Below are 23,207 nucleotides of genomic sequence, written 5' to 3' on the forward strand. Positions count from 1 at the left end.
AATCTCGATATAAAGGAATCCTCCAAAACAGATTTTAAGTGTGGGTGGGATGTGTGATTTTGGGTAAATCAACATATACATTAGAAGTAAGTATAGAAACAAGCGAAGGGGCCAGCAGACACTGATGAACTTTTATAACTTGACTAAGTTGGTGGAACTTCAAGATTGTGTTTCATGGAAAATAGCAGTCTTCCAGACATCCTTCTAATTCCTCCAAGTTGTGTTTATAGATCAAAACACCCCCAAAAAAACAAACTTCAGGACTTAAGAGATGGCTCAGCATGTATTGCTCTTGCAGAAGACACAAATTCCATTCTCAGAATACATATCAGACCTATAACTCCACCTTTGGGGAATCTAACAACCTCTTCTAAACTCCAAGGACACATACACACTCTCATGTACAAATACCCACCCCACCACACCTACCAACACATAATTAAAAATAAATCTTGAAAAAACAAAGAAAACTTCAAAAATCAAAGAGGACAGAATACTTTCTAACTCTTATATACAAAATCTAATTTTAAAAAATTTAAGCTGGGGCTGGAGAGATGGATCAGAGGTTAAGAGGCTGTTCTTTCAGAGGTCCTGAGTTCAATTCCCAGCAACCACATGGTGGCTCACAACCATCTGTAATGGGATTTGTTGCCCTTTTCTGGTGTGCAGGAATACATGCCGGCAGAACACTGTATAAATAAATCAATTTTTTTTGGAGCTGAGGATCAAACCCAGGGCCTTGCGCTTGCTAGGCAAGCGCTCTACCACTGAGCTAAACCCCCAACCCTAAATAAATAAATCTTAAAAAAAAATAAATAGCCGGGCGGTGGTGGCGCACGCCTTTAATCCCAGCACTCGGGAGGCAGAGGCAGGAGGATCTCTGTGAGTTCGAGGCCAGCCTGGTCTAGAAAGTGAGTTCCAGGAAAGGCGCAAAACTACAGAGAAACCCTGTCTCGAAAAAAACCAATAAATAAATAAATAAATAAATAAATAAATAATAAAAAAATTAAATCTTTAAAAAACTAAAATAAAATTTAAGCTAGATGTGGTGGCAGACCCTTTAATCCTAGCACTCAGGAGGCAGAGGTAGGCGGATCTCTCCGAGACCAGAGGCTAGCCTAGTCTACAGAGCGAGTTCCAGGACAGCCACAACTGTTACACAAGAAACCCTGCCCTGAAAAACCAAAATCAGCCAGGCGGTGGTGGCGCAGGCCTTTAATCCCAGTGCTGGAGGCAGAGCCAGGTGGATCTCTGTGAGTTCAAGGCCAGCCTGGTTTACAGAGAAAGTTCCAGGACAGGATCCAAAGCTACACAGAGAAACCCTATCTCGAAAAACAAAAAACAAAACAAAAAATCCAAATGCTCAATCACACCACAAGGACACATGCTCAACTATGTTCATAGCAGCATTATTTGTAATAGTCAGAACCTAGAAACAACCTAGATGTCCGACAACTGAAGAATGGATTAAGAAAAGGTGGTACATATACATAATGGCATACTACTCAGCAGAGAAAAACAATGACATCATGAAATTTGCAGGAAAATGAATGAAACTAGAAAATATCATCCCGAGTGAGGTAACCCAGAACTCAGAAGGACAAACATGGTTATGTACTCACTCATAAGTAGATACTAGATATAAAGCAAAGGACAATCAGACTGCAACCCACAGATCCAGGGAGGCTACCTAACAGGGGGGACTCTTAGGATGACTGTGGCTTATAATAAGTTTTGGTTTTACCCAAATCACTGGGCAAGCTTTAGTGAAACATTTCACTATTAGGATAAGAATTTGAACTGTATCAAGCTGATGAAAGAAAATGCTGGCTGTATTTTCAGGAGGGGAGGCTAAAATCTTTATAGATTATAGATAGGAAAATGTCTGCCGTAAATCAAACAGTGAAAGGGAAGATGAATAGGAATCTCACTTACACAACTTAAGTAAAACATAGCTCTCTGAATAGATGAAGATAGGCCTCTTCTGTATTCCAGAATCTAATCAATATTTATATGTATAATTCAGCTATCATTTGGCTTAAAAGGACTTATTGGGAAATGTTATCATTTATACTATTTTCTACAGTGAAAATATTTTAAAGGTTAAAATAAGCCTGGACTTTTAAATTATAACCTGTTTTTATGTTCAGGAAAAAAAATGCAAAAAACAAAAAAAGGAAAAGAAAACTACAGAATCTCCTTTTAAAATGTAGATGCACGGGAGCTGGAGAGATGGCTCAGAGGTTAAGAGCACTGACTGTTCTTCCAGAGGTCCTGAGTTCAATTCCCAGCAACCACATGGTGGCTCACAACCACCTGTAATGAGATCTGGTGCCCTCTTCTGGCCTGCAGTCATACATGCTGTATACATAATAAATAAATAAATCTTAAAAAAAAAATTCTGAATTTCAAAAAAAAAAAAAAAGTAGATGCAAAAATATCCAACCAATTATTTCACAAGCCAAACACAGCAACATACTAAAAGGATTATATGTCATGACTAAGTGGATTTTATCCAAGAAAGCAAGGCTGATTTAATATGAAAATCAATAAATTAGTAACATTAATAGAATTTGGGAATAAAAAACATCTCAGTTAATGCAGAAACTATGCAACAAAATTCAATGATTTTTCAAAATAAAAACAGCCGGGCGGTGGTGGCACATGCCTTTAATCCCAGCACTTGGGAGGCAGAGGCAGGCAGATCTCTGTGAGTTCGAGGCCAGCCTGGTCTCCAAAGCGAGTTCCAGGAAAGGCGCAAAGCTACACAGAGAAACCCTGTCTCGAAAAACCAAAAACCAAACCAAAACAAAACAAAACAAAAAAATCAAAACAAAAACAGTAAACTAGGAAGAGAAGGTATTCCTTCATGATAAAAGCCACACACGACAAACTCACAGCTAGCATAATACTCACAGGTGAAAGACTGGAAACTTTCCACAAGATCAGGGGAAAAAAAGATGTAAATTATTTCTATTCACAAATGTCATGTTCTTCTACATATAAAACTCTAAAAGATAATGGTGGTGGTGGCACATGCCTTTAATCCCAGCACTGGGGAGACAGAGGCAGGCAGATTTCTGCAAATTCCAGGCCAGCCTGGTCTACAGAACATTCCTGGACAGCCAAGGCTACAAAGAGAAACCTTTTCTCAACAAAGCAACAAAACAAAACAAAACCAACAACAACAACAACAATCCTAAAAGACACCCTCTACACACATAAAAAATGTTAGTGCTAACAGCTGTTATAACAACACGAGCTTACAATACCAACACTTACTAGATGGAGACAAAAAGATAAGCAGTTCAAGGCCAGTCTATGCTACATGACACTCCTTCTCAAAAACTGTTAGTGCTGGAGGCTAGAGAGGATGGCTCGGTGGTTAAGAACACTAGTCACTCTAGCAGAGAACCGTCTGTAACTACAGTTTGAAAGGATCTGAAACCCTCTTCTGACTTCCACTGGTACCAAGCACACAGTACACAGATACACATGCAGGCAAAACATTCACACACATCAAATAAATAAATAAACAAATAAATAAATAAAATATTAAAAAAATTTAAAGTTAGTGCTAATAATTAAAGTGTGGATATTAAATCAACACACACAGAGAGTTGTATTTTTTTCTTTTCTTTCTTTCTTTCTTTCTTTCTTTTTTTTTTTTTTGAGACAGGGCTTCTTTGTATAGCCCTGGCTGTCCTGGAACTCACTTTGTAGATCAGGCTGGACTTGAACACAGAGATCAGCCTGCCTCTACCTTCTCAGTGTTGGGATTAAAGGGTGCACCACCACACTTAGCTTAAAAATTTTTAAACTAGATTTTGTGTATAAGTGTTTTGCCTGAAGATTGTAAAACATCAGTAGCAAACTTCTGCCCTCCGGGGTTCTCCCATTGTGCTGTAAGCCTGTATTTAAGACCTCCTCCCTCCTTCAGTAAACGGCATTCGGCACTAAAAAAAAAAAAAAAAAGTCTGCCGGGCGGTGGTGGCGCATGCCTTTAATCCCAGCACTCGGGAGGCAGAGCCAGGCGGATCTCTGTGAGTTCGAGGCCAGCCTGGGCTACCAAGTAAGTTCCAGGAAAGGCGCAAAGCTACACAGAGAAACCCTGTCTCGAAAAACCAAAAACAAAAAAAAAACAAAACAAAAAACAAACAAACAAACAAAAAAGTCTTCAAGGTATTTATTAAACATGTCCGATCTTTCCTCTAGCTTTTTGAATATATAAAATAAAATGTTAATAATTGCCTCAAAAAAAAAAGTGTTTTGCCTGTATGTATGTTTGTGAACCACCTGCAGGCCTAGAGCCAGTGGAGGTCAGAAAAAGGTGACAGAACCTCTTTAACTGGAGTTACAGATGGTTGTAAGCCACCATTTGGGTGCTGGGAACAGAACCCAGATCCCGTGCATGAGTAAGGTGCTTTGAACTGCTGGGCCACCTCTCCAGTCCCAATAGTTTTTTTGTTTGTTTATTTTTAAAGAAAAATGACTCCATCTTAAAGTTCATATTGTAGAGCTTTGAATGTGAAATGTCCCCCATATACTCATGTATCTGAACATTTGGTGGCTGTTTGAGAAGGTATGGAACTTTTTTGTTTTGTTTTCTGAGACAGGGTTTCTCTGTGTAGTCCTGGCTGTCCTCAAACTCACAGAGATCCACTTTCCTCTGCCTCCTGAGTGTTGGGGTTAAAGGTGTGTGCCACTACCACCTGGCAAGAAGTTATAGAACTTTTAAGTTAAGTTATGGAACTTGCTGGAGAAGGCATCTCACTTGGGACTTTGAAAGCTTATAGCCTTGTCCCATTTCTATTTTGCTTTCTCTGTTTTTTGTGTGTGATGAAGTTTTTTGTTTTTGTTTTTGGTTTTTTTTTGTTTGTTTTTTTGTTTTTTTCGAGACAGGGTTTCTCTGTATAGCTTTGCGTCTTTCCTGGAACTCACTTTGTAGACCAGGCTGGCCTCGAACTCACAGAGATCCTCCTGCCTCTGCCTCTGCCTCCCGAGTGCTGGGATTAAAGGCGTGCATCACCACCGCCCGGCTGTGATGAAGATTTGATCTCTCAGCTTCCTATTCTGCTACCTGCTTTGATACCTCATCCACCATTTTAAACTTACATTTTAGAGCCATAAGTCAAAATAAATTCTTTCAGCCAGGCATGGTGGTGCACACCTTTAATCCCAGCACTCAGGAGGCAGAGGCAGGAGGATCTCTCTTAGTTCGAGGCCAGTCAGGGCTGTTACACAAAAAGACCCTGTCTTGAAAAAAAAAAAACAACCATAAAACAAGTATATTTTTTTTCCCTTAAGCTGCTTTTGGTCATAGTATTTTAGCATATCAATAGAAAAGTAACTGATACACATATGGAATCTCAACGGCCCCCTATTAGCTAAAATAATACTGAAAAAAGAGGAAAAAGTTGATGGACTCAAATGTCCTGATTTCAAACCTAATGCTATAGTAATTGAAAAGTGTGGTAATAACATAAAAATACATATATACTAAACAAACCCTTGCATATTCAGTTGGCTGGTCTTAAGATCACTCATTGGAAGAAAAGTCTCTTCAACAAATGTTATTGAGAAAATTGGATACTCTTATATAAAAGAACAAAGATGGGTCCTTCCCTTATGCAGCATATAATTCTAAGGAAATATATAACAAATCTTAAGTACGAAACCAAAGCAAAAATGCAGCAAATAAAAAGGAAAAATTAAACTGAATTTAAATATAATTGTTTTTGATACAGGGTCTCACTATGTAGTCCTAGAACTTGCTATATAGACCAGGCTGGCCTCGAATTCAGAGATCCTTCTGCCATTGCCCCCCAGTGCTGGGATTGAAGGTGTGTACCAACATGTCTAGCTAATATTAAAAAAAAAAAAAATTGAGCATTGAAGGACACTATCAAGACAGCCAAAAGACCTATGAACTATTGGCCAAGAAGGCCTCTGAGGGCCCCAAACAACACAGGCGAATGCCACCAATGCTGACTGCCTAACAGAACTAGCTGGAAACACCACATGCTTTGCGTGATACAGAAATCCAGCTGGAATCAACTAAAACTTCCTTCCTTACTGGGCAGCTTTCACAGTGCTGGAAGACGCTATGCAGGCTGCTTGGTGAGACCTGTCATCAACAGTCTTAGTCTACTGTGGACTCTATATGCTACACCACTGACGGCCAGAAAAGATGGACACACTGTTACAATAGAGGCACAACTGCTCTGAGGATAAACAACTGAATTAAGGCCTGTTTCTAAGAAGAGAATTCACACCTGATACTGTAAACCTGGGCAAAAACCAGTGTCTGGTGAGATCACAAGACACTTGTGGGGAAGCTACTTGTTTTGTTGAATGACATGATAACCTGCCAAACTGCCTTCTAAATATTTGTTTATGTCCATACATTAGTGTTGCTATCAGATCTGGTCAGAGAAACTTCTTTTTGCAGTGGTTGGTTGCAAAGTGAAGAAAGTTCTGAGTGAACGTGTGTTGTTATTAACATGGGCACAATCATGTCAATAACTATAGTCTCAGATCCATGGAAAAATGGCAAAGCCTTGCTTTGGTCCATGTTTGAACACTGACAGTGTGTGCAGAAAATGTCCACCACAACTTTCTCTATCCAGATATTTACGGCCTGAAGACTGTTCCCCTACAGAGACTGCTCCTACTGAGATTAGTAAACCTGTCATCTTAATTCAGCTGCACACAATAACCCTGCCTCTCTGCTCAACTAAATATAATAAATATGCTGAGTTTTTGGGGTGCAGTAACCCAACCCCAGCTTTTCTGCGTGTTCATGACTGTCATTTCTTCATTCCACTACTGCCCCAGTCAGGTCAAGTCCCTGGAGCTGTGCAAGGACCCAGCAAAGTGGTACCTGGATGGGGACCTGATCAGGGACATGAACATGGACACCTAAATACAAGGAACTTTTATTGGTCAGACAAAAAAATGTTCCAGGTAATGTAATAAATAAAGGGAAGAAATAAGGATAAAGGAACAAATAAAAGAATAGAGAGGAGCACATTTCAACTTAAGTATAAAACACTGGGACAGGTAGAATCCAGAGACAGGCAGTATATGTTAACAAATAGAATCTAGAGTTAGGAAGTTACATGTTGGTGCTTTGGGAGATTTTGAGAAACCTCAGAAGTGAGATGTGAGAGGACTGAGCAGACACCATAATAGCTCAGTCTTCTCTCAGAGATCAGGCATCAATTTCAGTTTCCTGAGACTAAGCAAGCAGTTTCTGAAAGAGCCACAAACAAAGGATAATCAATCTCTAACATTCCCGACAGTAAAAACAAGGAAGCCTGGTATGTGCAGTACCCAGGCCTGAGCCACAGCATGCTTGAATTTTTCTCAAGATAATAAACGCTCTTGTTGATTGCATATGTGGACGGTGGTCTTTTGTGGGACTTCTCCAGGATCCTAACAGGATGGAAGCATTGCAGCTTCATCCATTCTTAGACTATGTTCAGGATTTTATGTCCTTGGTTTCTTGGAGAAGAGACCATAAGTTTAGCTACTTCAGAAAGAAATAGGAGAGCAGCTGAGGAGTAGAGCATGTTCCCATTTTTGCTTTGGGTTTAACTGTTTTCATGTTACATTAGGCAAACAAACAACTAAAAAAAAAACAAAAAAAACCCAAAAAACAAAAACAAAAAGTGGCTGTTGTACACCAGAGGACAGGAAGGTAGCTGAAAGGGGGGAGGGGGGATCTTTTCTTTCTTTCTTTCTTTTTTTTTGAGACAGGGTTTCTCTGAGTAGCCCTAGCTGTCCTGGAACTCACTGTAGACAGGGCTGGCCTCGAACTTGGATATCCACCTGCCTCTGCCTTCCTAGTGCTGGGATTAAAGGTGTGCACCACCACTGCCTAGCATCCAAAGGGAAATATCTTGAAGGCTTTAAAATTCTACCTGGATCTCACAGGCTCCAAAGCTACACAGAGAAACCCTGTCTCAAAAACAAACAAACAAAATCCCTTTTTTTGGGGGGGAGGGGGTACAGCAGCTATTATGAGCTTCCTTCTTTATCATCTTTATAGTCTGGCATTAAGCGTTGTAGCAAACTGTCCCTGGGACTAAGTACTAAGATCCATCCTGAACATCTAAGAAATAAGGGAGAAATGTGGGGAGCAGAAAAAGCTCTGAGAGCCGGGCAGTGGTGGAGCATGCTTTTAATCCCAGCACTTGGGAGGCAGAGCCAGGTGGATCTCTATGAGTTCCGGGAAGGGTGCAAAGCTACACAGAGAAACCTTGTCTCAAAAAACCAAAAAGAAAAAAGAAAAAGCTCTGAGTGAATGAAGTCCTGAGTGAGTATGTGGTGTTGACATGGGCATGGCCATATCAAGGACCATAGCCTCAGACACAGGCTCAGGGGGATGGCAAAGTCTTCCTGTGGTCCATGTATGGATGCTGATGTGTGCATAAAATAGTCATTTTTCTGCTCACACTATCACCTATTTTCTTTTTTTTTTCCTTTCTTTTCTTTTTTTTTTTTTTTGGAGCTGAGGATCGAACCCAGGGCCTTGCACTTGCTAGGCAAGCACTCTACCACTGAGCTAAATCCCCAACCCTCACCTATTTTCTGTACACATCAACATCCATAAATCCTGCCCCTTGATTCAGCACTATGCAATAATGTTGCCTCTCTGTTCAAATGTATAATATAATAATATATTATACAGAATAAATATGTATACATACTATGATAATATAATAAACAAACTGAGCTTCAGGGGTACAGAGAATTTTCAATCAGAAAGCCCAGTCCATCCAATCTTAGCTTTTCTGTGTCTGTCTTTTCTTTATTCCCTTGCCAATTCTGTCAGGTCCATCCCTAGATGTAGCAAGTAGAGTTACTGAAGACACTCACAACCAGTTGAAGTGCTGAGAGTAAGTTATTGTTGAATGTTCAGTTGCAAATGAGATCTATCTTTTTAAAAGATTTTGTGTGAATTGAGTGTTTGCCTGAATGTATGTCTATGCATCACATGCATGATATGCTCCAAGAGGCCAAAAGGAGGCATCAGGTCCTCTCCAACTGGAGTTACAGGTAGTTGTCAGCTGTCATGTGGAAACTGGAAATTAAACATGGGTTCTCTGGAAGAGCAGCCAGTGCTGTTATCCTTGAGCCATCTCTTTAGTGCCCTAAATGAGAGATCTATAGCATCCCTTCCAAGGCACAGGGAATATTACCAGAGAGAATTAAGTATGGAAGAACCAGCCCCCAAAACAAAACATTTGACCCTAGTAATAATCCATCTTCAATCGGGCAATGGTAGCAAATGCCTTTAATCCCAGCACTCAGGAGGCAGAGGCATGCAGATCTCTGTGAATTTGAGGCCAGTCTGGTCAAAGAGCTAGTTCCAGGACAGCCAGGGCTACACACAGAGAAACCCTGACCCAAAAAATCAAAATCAACCAAACAGCCGGGCGGTGGTGGCGCACGCCTTTAATCCCAGCACTCGGGAGGCAGAGCCAGGCGGATCTCTGTGAGTTCGAGGCCAGCCTGGGCTACCACGTGAGTCCCAGGAAAGGCGAAAAGCTACACAGAGAAACCCTGTCTCGAAAAACCAAAAAAAAAAAAAAAAAAAAAAATCAACCAAACAAACAAAGAAATAAATAACAAACAAACCCAAAAAAAAACCACATCTAAGTAACCTGAAAAGAAGACACAAATTATAAAATAGAGTAACATATCTTTAAGAAACTGGTTCTGCTACCTTACCCAGGGCAGACTTTAGAAAAGCTTTTGTTATGTTTACAAAGTCCAGAATATGGGAAGAAATGAATTACAGCTGTTTTAGAAACTAGTAAACACACACAAGAGCATTTAAATTTCATACAAACCTGGATTCGAAATCCAGCCATAATAACTGTAGCCACAGGAATTCTGTGAGAATGCTTAGTTAGCTCTCTGATCAATGTCTACATCAAATAAGCCTAATAATTTACATTTTATATCTTATAAAAAAAGGCTACAACTGGGGCTCAAGAGATGGCTCTGTGGTTAAGAGCACTGCCTACTTTTCCAGAGGACCCAGATTCAGTTCCCAGCACCCATATGGCAGCTCACAACCATCTGTAGCCCCATTCACAGGGGATCTGAGGGCACCAGGGACACATTGTGGCACACAGATACATATGCAGACAAAAGACCCATACACTTAAAAAATTGATTTGTTTGGTTTTTTGTTTTTTTCTTTGTTTTTTTTTTGAAGCAGAGTCTCACTGGCTGTACTGGAACTAGCTCTGTAGATCAGGCTGGCCTCCAACTCAGAGATCTGCCTGCCTCTGCTTCTCAAGCTCTAGGATTAAAATTTTGCATGCTACCACATCCAGCAATTAATTCTTTAAAAAAGGCTACAACTAAGCTGTTTTTGTAGATACTCACTTGATATAGCAAAAGATCCTTTTAAATGTTTTTTCACTGGATCTAGAAACTAATTTTTCTTTCTCTTCTTCCTCCTTTTTAAATTTTAACTTAATTTTTTTTTAAAGACAGGGTCTCTTTATTATGCAAGCCCTGGCTGTCCTAGAACTCACCATGTAATAAACCAGGCTCCCAGATAACCTTCTGCCTCTGTCTCCCAAATGCTAGGATTAAAGTTATGCATCACCACATCTAGCTGAAACTAATTTTTCTTACTGCATATCCCAGGGTAGTAGTGTCTTAAGGCCCTGAATCCTTTGCTACAATCCAAGTCTACATAAGCATTCTTTATTAGTTCTTTCATCCTTTGAAATTCTTCATCATAAATATGTTTGAAGGCTGATGATACATGTATGTATCCCACAAGAACTCCCTGTATTCCAGTTATAAAGCTGTTTGGCCAATGGTGAGACAGAATAAGGTTAGGCGGGACATTCCAACTAGACAGAGAGGAAGGAGAAAGACAGAGCAGAGGAGACGCTGCCAGCCACTGCCAGGAGAAGCAAGATGTAAAAGTTCTGGTAAGTCAAGAGCCATGTGGCAAAATATAGATTTATAGGAATAGGTTAATTTAAGATATAAGAACTAGCTAGTGAGAAGCCTGCCATGGCCACAGTTTAAAAATAATATAAGCCTGTGTGTGTTTACTTGGGTCTGAATGGCTATGGGACCAGGAGAAAAACTTCACCTACAATATATGGCTTCCATCATTATTTAAATATAATTATCTAGGGCCAGCAAGATGGCTCAGAAGTTAAGATACCTGCCACCAAGCTTCGTAACTGAATTTGATTCCTGGAAATCATATGGTTGAAAGAACTGATTCTTTTTCTTTCTTTCTTTTTTTTTTTTTTTTTTAAAAAGATTTATTTATTTCTTATGTATACAGTGTTCTGTCTGCATGTATGCCTGCAGGCCAAAAGAGGGCACCAGATCTCATTACAGATGGTTGTGAGCCACCATGTGGTTGCTGGGAATTGAACTCAGGACCTCTGGAAGAGCAGTCAGTGCTCTTAACCTCTGAGCCATCTCCTCAAACCGAGAACTGACTCTTACAAGTTGTCTCTGACCTCTACAACCATTTCCAGGGACTTTCCTGCCACACACATACACACAAAATAAACAAAAATGTAACAAGATATTTATGTAAATAAACACCAGTAAAACCATTATCCAATAAATGCACCAAAACACTGACATATTTACCTCTCTACTCATTCTCCATAATAGTCTCCTTCACCCAGTCAAGCAACCATGTTGTCTTAGTTAGGGTTTCTATTACTGTGATCAAACACCATGACCAAAAAGCAAGTTGGGGAGGAAAGGGTTTATTTGGCTTACACTTCCACATTACTGTTCATCACTGAAGGGAGTCAGGACAGGAACTCAATCAAACAGGACAGGAACCTGGAAGCAAGAACTGATAGAGAGGCCACAAAAGGGGTGCTGCTTACTGGCTTGCTTAGTCTGATTTCTTATAGAACCCAGGACCACCAACCCAGGGATAGCACCACCTACAAGGGGCTGGATCCTCCCCCATTGATCACTAATTGAGAAAATGTCTTACAGCTGAATCTCACTGAGGCATTTTCTCAACTGAGGCTCCTTCCTCTCTCATGACTCTAGCTTGTGTTAAGCTGACACACAAAACCAGTCAGTACACATGTGAATCTTTTGCTTATTATTCCTTTGCTTTTAAAAGGTACCTGTCAAGCCAGGCACTGTAGCAGACATCTATAATTCCAGCATTTGGGAGCCAGAGGTAGGAGGGTTATAAATTCAAGGTAAACTTGGACTAAAGCAAGGCTTTACGTTTAAAAAACAAAGGAAAACAACCCAGAAAGCATGTACTACTTCTTCTTCTTCTTTTTTTTTTTTTCAAGACAGGGTTTCTCTGTGTGGTTTTAGAGCCTGTCCTGGGACTCGATCTGTAGACCAGGCTGGCCTCGAACTCATAGAGATCCGCCTGTCTCTGCCTCCCGAGTACTAGGATTAAAGGCGTGCGCCACCACTGCCCAGCAAGCACCTACTTCTTAACACTAACATATAGCACTGAAGCAGCTGAAGTAATATCTAGAGTGTTAACTTCAGCAACTGACCTACATTTAGGATCAGCATGTTGCTACAGAGCCAGCAAATGACAGTTGCAGTTTTCACCACAGCAGCAGGTTGAACTATATTAAAGATGAATCCTCTTCTCTGATGGAAGAGCTGCAGCTGTGGTTCTGATAGTCTAAGAACAAATGAAAACAAGTAGGAGGAAAAATTCTAATGGAAAGTTGTAAGAGAATTCAGTTAGCCCAATCACAAAGTTCTGAAACAACTAGCCCAGTTTTACAATACCATAAATTTTAAAAATTATTTTTTATTTTTATATGCATTGGTATCTGACCTACATGTTTTTGTGAGGGAGTCAGATTCACTGGAACTTGAGTTACAGACAGTTGTAAGCTGCTATGTGAGTGCTGGGAATTGAACCTGAGTCCTCTGGGAGAGCAGCCAGTGCTCTTAACTGCTGAGCCATCTCTCCAGACCCCTACAATACCATAATCTTAATTTAAAAGTTTAAAACATAACTGTGATCACTTCTATATTTATAAAAATTATGTTTTACTATATATCATTTAGTCCAAAACCTAGAGCACAAACAGCATAACAGAAAGGCTTTTATTGTTGTTTTTTTAGCCCCCCCCCCCCCCAAGACAGGGTTTCTCCATGTAGCCTGGGCTATTCTAGAACTTACCCTGTAGACCAGGCTGGCCTCGAAACCATAGAAAAATTACATCTCCAGAGCAGACACACAGGCCAGGTGTGGTAGTACATACCTTTTATCCTAGTACTTGGGATGCAAAGGTAGGTGGGTCTCTATTCAAGGCCATGCTCTCCCTGGCAAATTTCTCTGCTTTTACTGTCTGAGTTGCTCATTGATTTGAATTTACTGAAAGCACAAATTTATCTTCCAAGATCTACTCAAATATCACTGACTCATGGAAGCCTTGCCAAATCCTTCCAATGAAATCTGTCATGCATATCTCTACTAACCTTATATTCTAATATGGATCTTTTATACTTTGGTTATAGTAATACTGACTGCCTGCATTATATAGACTACTAGTCAGGTATTAAGTGTGACTAGAAGGCCCAGAAGCTTACAGGTTACATATTATTTGTCTTTTTAGATCTTTGTGCTTATGACTTTACATTTAAATTTTTTTTCTTTATTTTATGTGTATGAGTGGTTTTTTTGCCTGCATGTATATCTGTGCACCACATGCAGTACCTATGAAATTAAAGAAAGCACTGGATCTTCTGGGACTAGAGTTATAGGTTATGAACTGCCATATGGATGCTGGGAATCAAACTCTGATTTGATAAAAGCAAGTGCTCTTAACCACTGAGACATCATTCTAGCCCTATTAATTGACATTTAATGACAGCTTTCCAATTAAGGAATGGATTTAGTGCCTCTCCAAACCTGTAGCAGGAGATAGCTGATCCAGAATTATTTTCCTATGACAGATTAATATAGAATTAGAGAGAAAACTAAAATTATATATCCAGTTTCAGAATCTTTAGGATTTTCATTAGATGATATTCACAGGTAATTATATATGGTGTTTCTGTAACATATATGGTGACTTGATCCTGTCACTCTAGCATTCAAGAGGCTGAGGGAGGAGGATCACCACATAGTCAGTCAGCTTGAGCTATACATTTGAGTTCCAGTTCTGCAAGAACATCCCCACCCACATACACACACAGATAGCTCTGGAGTTTAATCCCTAGTACTACATGGGTCTGGTGGTACATGCCTGTAATCTTAGCACTTGGGAGGATCAGAAGTTTAAGGTCACCCTCCACTATACAGTGAGTTCAAGGCCAGCCTAACTCAAATACAAACACACACAGAGAAGTAGGGGAAGTGGAGGGTGGGGATGGGGAGCCGTCGAGACTTACCATCATCTAAAGTGATATCCTGCAGACCAATGGTTGCAAAGTTAGGTTCCTGATCTTCAGGTTCAGGTTTAATGCTCACAGCTGTTCCACCAGCTGGAAATGACGCTGGATCACACAGACTGTGACATACTAAAGATGAAAGTGCAGAAAGACCTCCTTGGCCTGTATTTTGTGCTTGAGTTGAGTGCTGTCCAGAATGCATTCTGGTAGCTGGAGATGGTGATGAGGCAGTTCCTGAGCTAGGAGATTGATAAGGCATAGTCTGCAGTTGAGGGGATGATGGCCCAGAAAGCGGTGAACCAGCCAGGGGATGGGAGGCTGCTGGGGAAGCTGCTGTAGCAGATCCTGGATGTGAAGGACAGTATGTAATAGGTTGTAAATGAGAAGGCTGACCTGTGACCTGATCTGCCACTGGAGAAGAAAGAGATCTTTGTCTTGTGTTTGAACAATGGTATCCCATTGACTGCAGATGAGGTGGGGTTTGCACAGAATGAGGTGAATGTGCTAAGAGATGTCCTGTTGCATCTGAATTTGAAGAATGAAATGGTACTGGTGACAGTGGTTGACAGCCAAGGTTTACTAAACTAGAAAGAGTTGCATCCTGCTGAAACAAAACAGGATCAAATTCTTGACTAGAGGCAGGATTCATAGGAAGACAAGTTGGTCCATTATACATATTAGTTTGTATAGACTGATAGGAAGACCCCATAGGAGATGTTGATGTAACTTGAAAAGGCTGGTGCATGACTGAAGACGGTGTTATGTGCTGTTCTTTACCAGCACCCTCGTCCCTACAATGCAACTGTGGCATATGGGATGAGGTTATCATAGATGCATATGCTGGCTGGACTGGACAAATCAAGCTTCTCGATGCTGACAACACATTGTCATGTGGGTGCCCTGTATCTGAGGAAGGCCTCTGGGTCTGGGCAGAATGAGGCACAGGTAAGGATGGAACTGAAGACAAATCAGTATCTTCTCTTTGTTCTTGCTTCATCAAAACTGAAAATAAATGATTAAAGCAAATGTTATTATGTAGTTCAAAAAAGGATTATGACATAACTTAATTCTATAACTCTAGGGTTCATAACTATAACATGTATGAGGATGAACTCAATGTCTTTAGAGAAGGAAATTCAGGTAAAATGTTTTATTTGTGTGCATACATATATGTATTCATACACACACATACACAAATATTTTTGGTTTAAAAAAATACATTCATTCATTCTGTTTGTGTAAGTGCATATACATGGCAGGGCACATGTGTGGAGATCAGAGGACAGCTTGTTGGAGTTAGCTCTCTCCTGTTATCATTCAGGTTCTGAGGATCAAACTCAGGTCATCAGGTTTAGCAGCAAGTACCTTTATTCACTGAGCCAACTCAATAGTCCTTTTTATGCTTTTTGCGTGTTTTTCATCATGTGTACATTATCATTCAAAAGTAATTTAATTCAAAAATAAAAAAGTAAAAAATAAATAAAATAAAATAAAAAACAAGCATAGTGGCACATATCTTTAATCCCAGAACTCCTGAGGAAGAGGCAAGCAGATCAGTTCAAGATGAGCATGGTATACACAGCAAGTACTAGGCCAGACAAAGCTACTTAAGGAGATTCTGTCTCAAAAAACAAACAAAATAAATGACATTTATATATGAAAATGCCACAATGAAACCTACTACTTTTATGTTAACTTAAAAAAATTAAATATGGGGGGGGGGGCAGGGACACGATACGACTGTGGAGATGGCTCAGTAGGAAAATGCTTGCTGCATAACTGTGAGGGCCTGAGTTTGAATCCCCAAAACCCACGCAAACAAACAACAACAACAAAAGTCAGGTTTTTTTGTAATTCCAGTGTTGCTTCAGCAAAACGGGAGAGAGGACACAGGAGAATCCTAGACGCTCATAGGCCAGCTAGTCTGTCATAAGTAGTGGCCAAAAACTAAACAGAGACCCTCTCTTAAACAAGACACAAGGCAAGGACTGACAGCTGAGAGCTGAGGTTGTTCTCTGACCTCAAACATGGGCCATGGCAAGCATAGTGCTTATCACTCATATAAATACTCATGTGTGCAGGTGCACATAACACACAAGAAATGTTTAAAACATAATTTAAAAAGAGAATGATTGTTAAATGTAAAAAACAAGAAAAACCACCCAAAATAGTCCTACAGCCTATAAAGTAGTGAATCTAGGATTCCTAATCTGAAACTACAACTCATGTGGTAGGTTTAATTCTCTACCACCATGGGACTATCAAAAGAAAAACTGAAAACAGATGAGGTAGCACACACCTGTAATCCCAGTGCTTGGCAGACGAAGATAGAATAGTAAGATAGGAGGTAGCACACACCTATAATTCCAGCACTTAGCAAAACAAACACAGGAGAACAGCTTGGGCTATCTAATCCCTGTTTAAAGAAATCAAAAACTAAAACCAAAAGAAAAAAACCAAAAAACAGCAAAAAAATAACGTAAAGAAGAAAAAGTACCAAAATCCAGAAGAAGCCAATAAACAAATTCAACAAAGTTGAGTACACAAAACCAATACATAAGACCAGGCCTGGTGACACCAGGTTTGATCCCAGCACTCAGGAGGCAGATGCAGGTGGGTCTCTGATTTCCAGGCCAGACTGGTCTACAGAGCAAGTTCTAAGATAGCTAGAGCTACACAGAGAAACCCTGTCTTGAAAAAAGAAAAAGAGCCGGGCAGTGGTGGCGCACGCCTTTAATCCCAGCACTTGGGAGGCAGAGCCAGGCGAATCTCAGTGAGTTCGAGGCCAGCCTGGGCTACCAAGTGAGTTCCAGGAAAGGCGCAAAGCTACACAGAGAAACCCTGTCTCGAAAAACCAAAAAAAAAAAAAAAAAGAAAACAAAAGAACCCAACACATTAAAAAAATTATTTCTATGTAGTTACAGTAAATAATGTTAATCGAAATTCTAGAGCCAAGTATCATAGTTCACAACTATAACCTAGCTCTTAAGAGACCAAGTCAGGGATTTCAGGAGGCCAGCCTGAGTTATACAGCAAGACCCTCCCTCAAAAATAAATAAATAATTTAAATTAATTTCATAGAGCTAGAGAGATGGTTCAGTTGTTAGGTGCACTAGCTGCTCTCAGGGGACTGAGGCTTGATTACCAGCACCCATACTGTAGCTAACAACAGTTTATTTTTTTTTTTTAAAGTGCATTGGTGTTTTGCCTGCATATATCTGTATGCAGGTTCCAGACCCTCTGGAACTTGAATTACAGACAGTTGTGAACTGCCATGTAGGATTCTCTGTAAGAGTAGCCAGCATTCTTAATGACTGAGTCTCCCATCCCCAATACCCAGTTTACAGCAAGCAGTCTATAACTCCAGTCCCAGGGAATCCAATGCTCTCGTGGCCTCCTGAGACACACATGCAGGCCAAATACTCATACACAAAAAAATTAAATAATTTTTGTTTCTGTTTTTTTGGGACAGGGTTTCTTTGTGTAACAAACAGCCCTGGTTATCCTGGAACTTGCTCTGTAGATCAGGCTGGTGCTTTTACTCACAGAGGTCCTCCTGCCTCTACCTCCCAAGTGCTGGTATTAACGGTGTGCACCAACACTGTAGCTTTGTGTCTTTCCTGGATCTCGCTTTGGAGACCAGGCTGGCCTCGAACTCACAGAGATCCGCCTGGCTCTGCCTCCGAGTGCTGGGATTAAAGGCGGGTGCCACCACCGCCGGCAAGAAAGCCTACTCTTAGACATGCATGATGCTTCATACCTACAATTCCAGCTAACAGGAAGAGGATAAGAGCGGAGACTGGCAAGTTCAAGGCCTGCACAAACAACTTAGTGAGGCCTTGCCTCAAAAATAAAAAAGTTAGCTGGGTGTGGTAACACATGCCTGTATCTCAGCACTCTTAATGCTAAGGCATGAGAATCCTGGGTCTGGGACCAGCCTGGACTTTTTTTCACCAAATTGAGTTCCAATTCATTCTGGGATACAAAGCAAGACCCTTTCTTAAAGGAATGAAAAAAAAGGGGGAAGCTAGGAAAGGAGGAGGGAAGAGACGAGAGGAGGAAGGCAGCCAGGCAAGCTCGCTCACTACTACTATCATCTCTTAATTCTGATAAGGAGACCTTGGTAATATAACTGGTTGCTCATCATGAACTAAAAAAAAAGAGACAATGCAGATGGATGTGGTGGTACATGACTGTAATCCCAGGACTTAGAAGGTAAAGAAAGGAGAATTTGGAATTTAAGGCAGCCTTTGTTACACAGGAAGTCCGAGGTTAAGGCTTGGTTGGGCTAAGGCTGTCTCAAAAACATAAAATAAGGAACTAAAAACTATAGTAGAACAACTACCTTTTTTCTTTGCCATGCTCAATACTTATTACTATGTTTCTGACCCACATCTGCATGCTCAAATTGAAAATGTTGCTGTTGTGTTAGTTCCATTTTGTCAAACCAAATATTACTACTTTTTTTTTTAAAGTATGTAAGGGGTAGACACTCTAACCTGAACAAATCAGAGTCCTCACTATTGGCCCATTCATGGTAATTTATTTACTCTTGCTGGGATAGAAAATACAGTTAAAGAGGCCTTATACAGAATGAGTTCAATTTTTGAAACAGATAAATTTTTATGACATATATGCTCACTCTTAAATTTTATTTTATTTTTTTAAAGATTTATTTATTTATTATGTATACAGTGTTCTGTCTGCACGTATCCCTGCAGGCCAGAAGACCGCACCAGATCTCATCACAGATGGTTGTGAGCCACCATGTGGTTGCTTGGAATTGAACTCAGGACCTTTGGAAGAGCAAGCAGTGCTCTTAACCTCTGAGCCATCTCTCCAGCCCCTCATTCTTAAATTTTAAATACTAATTTATATAGGGATCCAAAAGAAAAACAAAACAACAACAACAAAACCAAAACCAAAACCCCCAACAACAAACCCCCTCCAACAACCCATCTAGTGGTCTAATGATTTTCAAGCCATGGGTAGACTCACGCTTTCCTTTAAGTAGAGGAGGTGAAAGAGCAGGATTAAAGAATAGCAGCCCTTCTTCTCCAGGATAAACACAGCAGCTTAGCAATCTCTACCATGGACAGGTATGTATTCATTTTTTTACAGTTTTTTTTTTTAAAAATTGTTATTACTATTGTTTGGAGTCAGAGTTTCAAGTAGCCCAAGCAGCCTCAAACTCATTATGTAGCTGAGGATGATTCTGAATTTCTGATCCCCCTTCCTCTACTTTCCAAGTGCTAGAATCACAGGCAAATACTACAGTATCCTTTATGCATGCTAAGTAAGTACTCTACTGACTGACATTCCCAATTCTGTTTTGTTTCTTTGATACAGGGTCATGTTGTCTAGCCCTGCCTAGTCTCAAATCCAAGACAATCCTCCTTGGCCTCTTGGGTGCTATAAATACAGGTAAATACTATCACATCTGGCTTGGTTTTACATTTTTATATGAAAAATAAAGCAAACCATTGAAAACTACTTGAAATCAGTTTGGTCTTAGATACTTAAAATTACTTTTTATTTTTTTTGGTTTTTCGAGACAGGGTTTCTCTGTGCAGCTTTGGAGCCTGTCCTGGAACTCACTCTGTAGCCCAGGCTGGCCTCAAACTCACAGAGATCCTCCTGCCTCTCCCTCCCGAGTGCTGGGATTAAAGGCGTGCGCAACCACCACCTGGCAAAATTACTTTATTTTATTATCTTATGTGTATGGGTTTTGCCTGAATATATGGCTGTATATACATGCCTGGTGCCCAAGGAGACCAGAAAGTGGTGTCGAATCCCATGGGACTGGCGTTCTAGATGGTTTGTGAACAGTCATGTAGGTACTGGAAATTGTACCTAGGTACTCTAAAAGAGCAGTCAGTGCTTATGACCCTCAAACTGTCTCTATAGCTCCCTTACTTGATGGGTACTACCACTGTTATATAACTAGACCCGATTTCCTGAATCTAGGGCAGGTTTTCTCCACATAATCACATGCCTATAATCCTATATATGGGAGGCTAAGAGATAAGTACCTCATGTTGAAGACAACCTAGGCTACCTAGTTCAGACCATCTAGGCTATACAGTGAGATTCTGTCACAAACAAACAAATAAATATAAATTACTTAGATTATATATTATACATTCCCACAGGGACAATAACTTCATTATTCCAAAATTACAGCTCTGATTGCAATTCTACTACAAATAACTTCTGCTAGGCACAGAGGTTGGTATGTTGTTTCAATAGCTTCAGAGATGTTGACGTGATGCAGGGGCTTCCAGTTTGGAAAATCTGAAGTCACAGGCTGGACAGAAGTTCAGGCAGCACTACTAGAGTAGAATGTTGTATTCTACTACAACTTTTACCAGGGACCCACATAGTGGAGAGAACCAACTCTTGTAATTGTCCCCTGACCTCCACACACACTGTAGCACACATATAGACATGCATACCAACACACAAGTAAGTCAATGCAATAAAAACAATTAAAAGATAAAATGATCAGTTACAAATTTTATATATATATATGTATATATATATATATATACATATATATATATGAGATAAACCCATTTCCATTATTCAAAAGTTATCTGTCATTGGTGTCATGGCCCTGAAATTTTATTACTTCAGAGGCACACAGGCAGAAGCAAGAGGATCACAGGTTTAGAACTGCCTGGTCTACAGAAATCCAAAACACACAGGTATTTTAGACATGATTTTAGAAAGATATTTAAGTAATGGAATGTTTTGGTAAAATAAAAGAAAAAAATTCAAAATTCATTTTAGAAAAAAGAGAGATGTTAGCGAGAGAGTCATCAACCCTAACAAGGACTGTCCAAACACCCTTGTGTGACCATTCTTCCTTTAGTCAGCATATGCCCCTCTTATTTCTATCCTGAAAATAAAGTGTCAGTGATAATAGTTACAGTCCAATCCACTGTTCTTCCCCATCCCCGGGACTCTACTGATTTTCATTTTGATATGTAATGCCAGTAGGACTCTATCTTTAAAGTGTCCTCCCAATTCATGAGGTGGTAACAAGAAAGCAGCATGGCCTCCCCTGTCTGCTTTTACCCTTTAATTACTACCACTATTAGGTAGTAATCAACACCTCTAATTTGCTCACCCTACTGCTTCTTTTTTTTTGCAATTACAGAAGCATTCTTCCTCATTCAGGACAGAGATGAGTTGCGTCATAACAGTACTTGATAACATCTGAGTGCAGCACCAGGAAGTTACACAGCTAAGCATGGAGGTGTATGTGTTTAATCCCAGCACTCAGGAAGCAGAAGCAGAGACAGGCAGACCTCCATGAGGTCAAGACCAGCCTGGTCTACTACAAAGCTAATTCCAGGCCAGGCAGAGATATACAGTGAGACCCTGTCTCAAAAAAACCAAAATCAAAACAAAAAAACAAACAACAGCAGCAACACCAAAACGAAAACAAACAAATCCTAAAAGTAACACAACACGGAGAGTTAGATCTATAAATTCATGAGTATGGGAATCAGAGTATTATCCTCTTCAGTCCATTCCAACCTCTAGTTTGTTTGAAACATGGTCTCATTACACAGCCCAGGATGTAATTCATGATCTTCTTGCCTGTCTTACCTTCTGAGTACTAAGATTACATAGATATGTCATCATGGCTGGCTTTAACTTCTATATTTTAAAAATCTTACTCCTTTTCACCTTCCTCAGAAATTTGATATTCTTGTTTTGGTTTAAGAACGGGTCTCACTATGTAGCTCTGGCTGCCCTGGAACTATAGAACAGGCTGGCCTCAAATTCACAGAGATCCGCCTACCTCTGCCACGCAGAAATTTAATATTCACTGATACTCCCATTCCTGAATATTTAAAATACACTTTCACTGTTTGAGTCACTTTCTTTTTAACTTCTGTGGGCTCCTGACATATGAATCTAACTCTCCACAGTTAAGAATTAAAAAACAAACAAACAGCCGGGCGGTGGTGGCGCATGCCTTTAATCCCAGCACTCGGAGGCAGAGGCAGGCGGATCTCTGTGAGTTCGAGGCCAGCCTGGACTACCAAGTGAGTTCCAGGAAAAGGTTCAAAGCTACACAGAGAAACCCTGTCTCGAAAAAACCAAAAAAAAAAAAAAAAAAAAACAACAAACAAACAAACAACCCTACTAAACTACTCACTGACATAGAATGAATGAATGGCCTAGCACTTGCTATGTACCCCAAGGATGTTTGAAACTCATCTTCCTGCCTCTGTCTCCAAAGTGCTTGGATTAATTATAGGGAGTCCCAGGTGGTTCTGGAAATTGAACTCAGAGCCAGGCAAAAATTCTACTACTGAGCTACATCCCAAGCCCTGAAAATGTCATGTCCCTGTTACACATTATATCTTATAAGTCTCATAAAATTCTACGATCCCATTAGCCACAAGAGCTTTGTATGATTAATACACACACACACACACACACACACACACACACACACACACACACAACCCTTAATAATAACCAGTATTATGTGGTGGCATATACCTGTTATTCTAGCACCCAGGAGGATAGTCAAGAGTTTTAGGTCAGCCAGGGCTACAGATTGAATCCCAGGCCAGTTATAGAGTGAGAACCAACCTGTCTCAAAAAAAAAAAAAACAAAAAAAAAAAAAAACAAACACCCTTCTGAATAAACAAACAACCAGCAACCTCTCAAACAAAATAAAATGTTGATTTCTTTTCACTTAGTATATACAAGGTAAAAGTTTTTGCAAGAGGAGACGGAGAGATGGCTAAGAGCACTGATTACTCCTAGCACCCACATGGGG

The 23,207-nt window shown here is 40.1% G+C and overlaps 1 protein-coding gene across 2 annotated transcripts in view; it reads right to left on the bottom strand.

Moving 5' to 3' along the window:
• The window catches only part of Nfatc3 (nuclear factor of activated T cells 3), a 91,551-nt gene that overhangs the window by 15,604 nt on the left and 52,740 nt on the right, over positions 1-23,207 (bottom strand). For both annotated transcript variants that reach the window (XM_052728079.1, XM_052728080.1), the window contains exon 9: positions 14,401-15,402. In XM_052728079.1, the coding sequence (XP_052584039.1) occupies positions 14,401-15,402 (1,002 nt within the window). The remainder of the gene's footprint in view (positions 1-14,400; positions 15,403-23,207) is intronic.

The sequence above is a fragment of the Peromyscus californicus genome, unplaced genomic scaffold (assembly GCF_007827085.1).
Source record: "Peromyscus californicus insignis strain IS unplaced genomic scaffold, ASM782708v3 Scaffold_8__1_contigs__length_139910024, whole genome shotgun sequence".
In the NCBI taxonomy this organism is placed as follows: Eukaryota; Metazoa; Chordata; class Mammalia; order Rodentia; family Cricetidae; genus Peromyscus; species Peromyscus californicus.